Source organism: Triticum dicoccoides, chromosome 5A (genome assembly GCF_002162155.2).
Source record: "Triticum dicoccoides isolate Atlit2015 ecotype Zavitan chromosome 5A, WEW_v2.0, whole genome shotgun sequence".
Taxonomy (NCBI): Eukaryota; Viridiplantae; Streptophyta; class Magnoliopsida; order Poales; family Poaceae; genus Triticum; species Triticum dicoccoides.
The window spans coordinates 374,684,580-374,689,262 of record NC_041388.1 but is presented as its reverse complement, the minus strand read 5'-3'; the positions used below and the strand labels follow the sequence as shown (position 1 = coordinate 374,689,262).

Genomic DNA, 4,683 nt, shown 5'->3' with positions numbered 1-4,683 from the left:
GACACTAGCGGGAATCCGCATCCCAAACTGCTTTTATCCGATATAACAACCCTATCCGGTTTGTTTGACTCATCACCCGCGATTACCGACGAAGATCACGAAAATAACACCACACCACCCATTTTATCCACTTCCACCCTATCCGTTTCCTAATTTCGGACGGCTAAAAACTGCGTCGGCTACGCTGGGCCGCAGGAGCCGAGCCGACCGCGCAAGGCGGAGCCCGGAAACAGAAAGAGTTGCGTACGCCCCCCAAATATCTCGCCTACGTCCGCTCCCCACCACCCCTCGGCCTCATCTATAAAACTCCACCCGCTCCCTCCCTCCAACAAAGAAGGAACGATCCACTGCGCCTCGCCTGCGGCACACACACCCCTCGACACCCAAGGTAATAACCAGCTCCATCCCCTCCCTCTCTCGGCCAAGAACACGCGAGGCAAGAACAGATTCACCCGAGGAGGAGATGATGATGATGATTGTATGAACGTGGCTCCTGATCTACCACGTACGCGCAGGTTTGGTTGGATCGTCGTGCTCCATGGGGCTTCTTGACCAGCTGTGGGACGACACAGTGGCCGGGCCGCGGCCGGACCACGGCCTCGGCAGGCTCCGCAAGTACGCCTCCTTCTCCCCGTCCTCCGCGGCGGCCGGTACGACCGCCGCTGCCGTGCCGTCGGCCGACGTGGCGGCGCCGGCGGTGACGCGGAGCATCACCATCCTCCGCCCGCCGGCCCTGTCCGTGACGTCGCCGCGCAGCGAGTCCGGCTCCGGCTCCGCGCCCTCGTCCCCGGCCAGCGTCCCCGACTCCCCCTTCGGCACAGGTATCTTATCTACCTACACCTTTGCCTCCTAATTTTTTTTTCTTAACTTTACATTCGAGGCCGGCGTGATGTGTTGTGGCTGACATGCTTGCTTGCTTGCGACTGCAGCAACGACGCCCAGGGGAGAGAGTGGCTGGAGCAAGCTGCGCCGCAAAGGCAGGATGGCCGCCGACGGCATAGAGGCTAGCCCGGGCACCCCCAGGAGCCCCACCGTCTACGACTGGTGCGTTGGCTTCAAAGTTCAAACCGAATATCCCCTCCTGTTTTAAAGTGCACCACATCATGAACCCAAATGCTAGATCCAACCACCATGACTCTATCCAGTACAGTAGCCATAGATCTGATGCCTCTGAACCGTGTATCTGGCAGGGTGGTGATCAGTTCGCTGGACCGCTAACCGTGAAAACAGAAGCGGATCCACCAAGACGGAGAAGCGCACGAGCACAAGGAGAGTAGCTGCAAACTATGACCGGAAGATCATGGAACCCTGCCCCAGTATATGTTACTGTATCAGTTATATGTACTACTACTAGTACTACTTCCGTTGTAAACATCCACTCCACGTGAGATGGTGCTAGTTTTCGTAGCCAAGGATGTGCCACCGTGTAGATGGATCTAAGTCGTAGCTCAAGGAAAACTTGGTAGTAGGCAACCGGCGACGTGCAACGACCTGAGGCGAATGAGACCGGTGTGAAGCGTGTGTGTAAATCCTACCAGTAGGTGTAGATGAGAGGGGATCCCCTGCTGCTTGCTCTGCACAAGGCCCGCGGGCAGCATGTGCTAATGCATGCAGTGTAAAATATGTCTGCAATAATGCATGGCGAAGTGAGCCTCCACTTCTTTGATTATTGTCAGGCATCCTCCCTAGTTGGTTTAGCTAGTTCAAGAAATGGCACCAATAATTTGATTCGAGTTCGAGGGTGGTGTCAGATCGATGTGAAGGTTATCTGTGCTCGGTCTTCTCTGTACGGTTAGGGTCAAAAGGACGGGCCTCTTGACGTTTGACAGATCGGAGGGGGTACTTGCCCGTGATACTGACGGCACGGCACGGCGCACCTCATTTGCCGACGAGAGCTAGGATATTTATGGATCGTTGAGCGCTTTGGTGAAGGTTTTCAAGGAAGGCCGGTCATGACGGAGCCTGACGAGTTTAATGCATGGCTAATAAAGCCTAGTTCAGCAGCATGGTCTTTCTAAACAGTTTGTCTAGTTCACGTTCAAATGTTTTTTAAGGATGTCGCATTTAAACTTCCACAAATATATAATACAGCAATAAGAAACAAAAAAATAGACCACATGTAAAGTGGACATCAGTTTAGATGTGACATAATTATGTCACATCTAAATGTGTTCTAAACAGATCCTGCTGGAAAAATAAGCAAATTACTACGAGATTTAATCCGAATAAATAGAAAATAGATCATGACAACAATAGCAGAGATTAAATTAATCATGCGAACTAGCATAGTAGATAAACAGATCACATCTAGGGCACATACTAGAAACATGAATTCTACAACGATTTTGAACAAGAAGGATAGAATAACATACGGTGCAGCGGATGCAGCACCGCCGGCGTTGACGTTGTCGCCCATGTCGTCGAGGATGAGGTTGCCGAGGTCGGGGAAGAAGTCGTCGTTCGCGAAGTCGTCGCTGCCAGCAGTCGCGCGAGTGCGCTCCCCAAAAACCTAATCGCCCCTTTCTCATACAGAATCACGAGAGGCGGGGTTCCGGAGGCCTGCTGTCCCTTCTCCCGGTGCACGCCGAAAAGAGGGACGGAGAAGACTTGCTTGACGGCGCAATGATTTGAAACGGTGGTGAGAAACCATACAAAGCGGCGGCGGCTAGGGTAGACGTCTGCCTGACTATGTAGTGCGGGCCGGGTAGGTCGTGGGAGTAAACCCCACGTTCGAGTCGTCACGATCCAAAAGAATCAGAAACGGTTCAGTAATTAACACGTTCATTAATTATTAATTAATGACTCATTAATTTTTTCCGAGCAGCAAAAATATAGACAACGTGCATAGCTCTGTCCTCGGCTCGGCTCAATCCCGCGGCGCGGCGAGCGAGGAGGAGGAGCACGCGTGTAGGTCTCCTCTTTTCATGCTCATACAAGTGGTAGAGGAGCTCACCTTATAAAAATGTGCAACTCTCTCTCAACTTCCGGGGTGGGACTAAACTTTAGTCTCACTCACTCCACTCACATGTGTGCATAAATGGGCCAAGAGAATTTCGGAATTTTAGTTGGGCTTTGGGCCAAAGGCCTACTAGCAAAATTCCAACAATCCCCCACAAAGTCTCATTGGCACATCTCATCATTTAGTTCCAAAACATTGTTTATATACCGGTGCTTAGTGGAGACTGTGAAGTTGAACTTCTACTTAGAGATTTATGCTACACTAGATCACAACTTGAATAGTGGACTATGCCTTGAACTACAAGTTTTCTGCGAGACTAGTTTCACACAAATTCTTGACTGATACTGGGCTGCCGCAAGGCTTCCCCGCGGGTGGAGCGTATATGTCATACTCTAGAGCCTTTTCATGAATTTATTAGAGAACACCCAATTCTCACAGACTGCAACGTTAACAGTCAAATTCATATAGGTGTGTTCCTCAGAAGATGTTCTGCAGGACAACATCTCTGCTTACCCGAATAAGCCACTTGGAACACATTAAGATAAGTATCAACCTGCCATGCAGATCGGGAGAGTATTGCATCTTCATGGAGTGGGATAGGTAATATAGGGATACTCTCCTCCCAGCTAACCAACAGCTTGTCTCCCACTTCTACTTCACAGGGATCTCTGATCATATAGAGTGGGTTACCACTATGGACAACTCATGCGGTGGGTCTCAGACCCATCTCCATCGATGCATTATCTATCACATTACATGATATACCATTTGTGAAGGGATCTGCCAAATTTTTTGACGTTTGGATATAATCCAACATAATAACTCCGGAGTTCCTCAATTTTCTTACAGATTTCAGTCTCCTCTTCACATGCCTTGAGGACTTCATATTGTCCTTAGAAGTGTTTATCTTGACGATCACAGTTTGATTATCACAGTTCATCAGGACACTACTAGGGAAACCTTATACACAGAAATTTAGCAACAGCGCGGGTTAAAAAAGGGCGCTAGTGCTAGATAGCAGTAGCGGTTCAGAATAAACCGCGCTGCAGATACGATCCTAGCAGTAGCGCGTGTGCCCGTAAAAGCGCTACTATTAATATTCGCATTGCTGGAACGATGGGCTATGCATAGCAGTAGCGGCCTTGCAGGAAGCGCGCTACCGCTAGGGCATGAATAGCAGTGCGTTTCCCTGTAACAGCGCTACTGCTAATGGAAATAAAATAAAATGAAAAACAAATAGAAAAGTAAATGAAAGAAACAGAAAAAGGAGAAAGAAAAAAATAAAATGTAAAGCAAATAAATGAAAAAGCGAAAAAAACAGAGAAAGGCTTAGCTGTAGCGTGTGTTAGTAAGAGGCGTTGTAGCTAACGCAGCTGCAGCGCGTTTCCAGGACCCCCGCTATAGAAACAGAAAAGGAAATAAAAAAAGAGAAAATTACATATGTATAGCAGTAGCGCGTTTTGGAAAAAGCGCTATAGCTACCTTAGCTATAGCGCGTTCTGCGAAACGCGCTACCGCTAGTTTTGACTTAACCAAAAAACCGTTCCCCCCTCCCTCCCGGCCACCACTTGCCCCCCAAATCTCTCGACCCACCCCGCTGCCGTCTCCCCGATTCACCGTCGCCCCACTTCGCCACCGTCTCCTACCGACGTCGACGCCCCCGAATGTTGGGGAACGTAGCAGAAATTCAAAATTTTCCTACGTGTCACCAAGATCTATCTATG

At 49.5% G+C, this 4,683-nt stretch overlaps 1 protein-coding gene across 1 annotated transcript; it reads left to right on the top strand.

Annotated features, from left to right (window-relative positions):
• The first annotated feature begins 312 nt into the window (after nt 1-312).
• Nucleotides 313-1,669, top strand: LOC119301607 (dormancy-associated protein homolog 3-like). The gene is made up of 4 exons (XM_037578603.1): nt 313-388; nt 516-821; nt 930-1,044; nt 1,191-1,669. The coding sequence occupies exons 2-4, from the start codon at nt 539-541 to the stop codon at nt 1,216-1,218; spliced, it is 426 nt and encodes a 141-aa protein (XP_037434500.1). The 5' UTR covers nt 313-388; nt 516-538; the 3' UTR covers nt 1,219-1,669.
• The last annotated feature ends 3,014 nt before the right edge of the window (nt 1,670-4,683 follow it).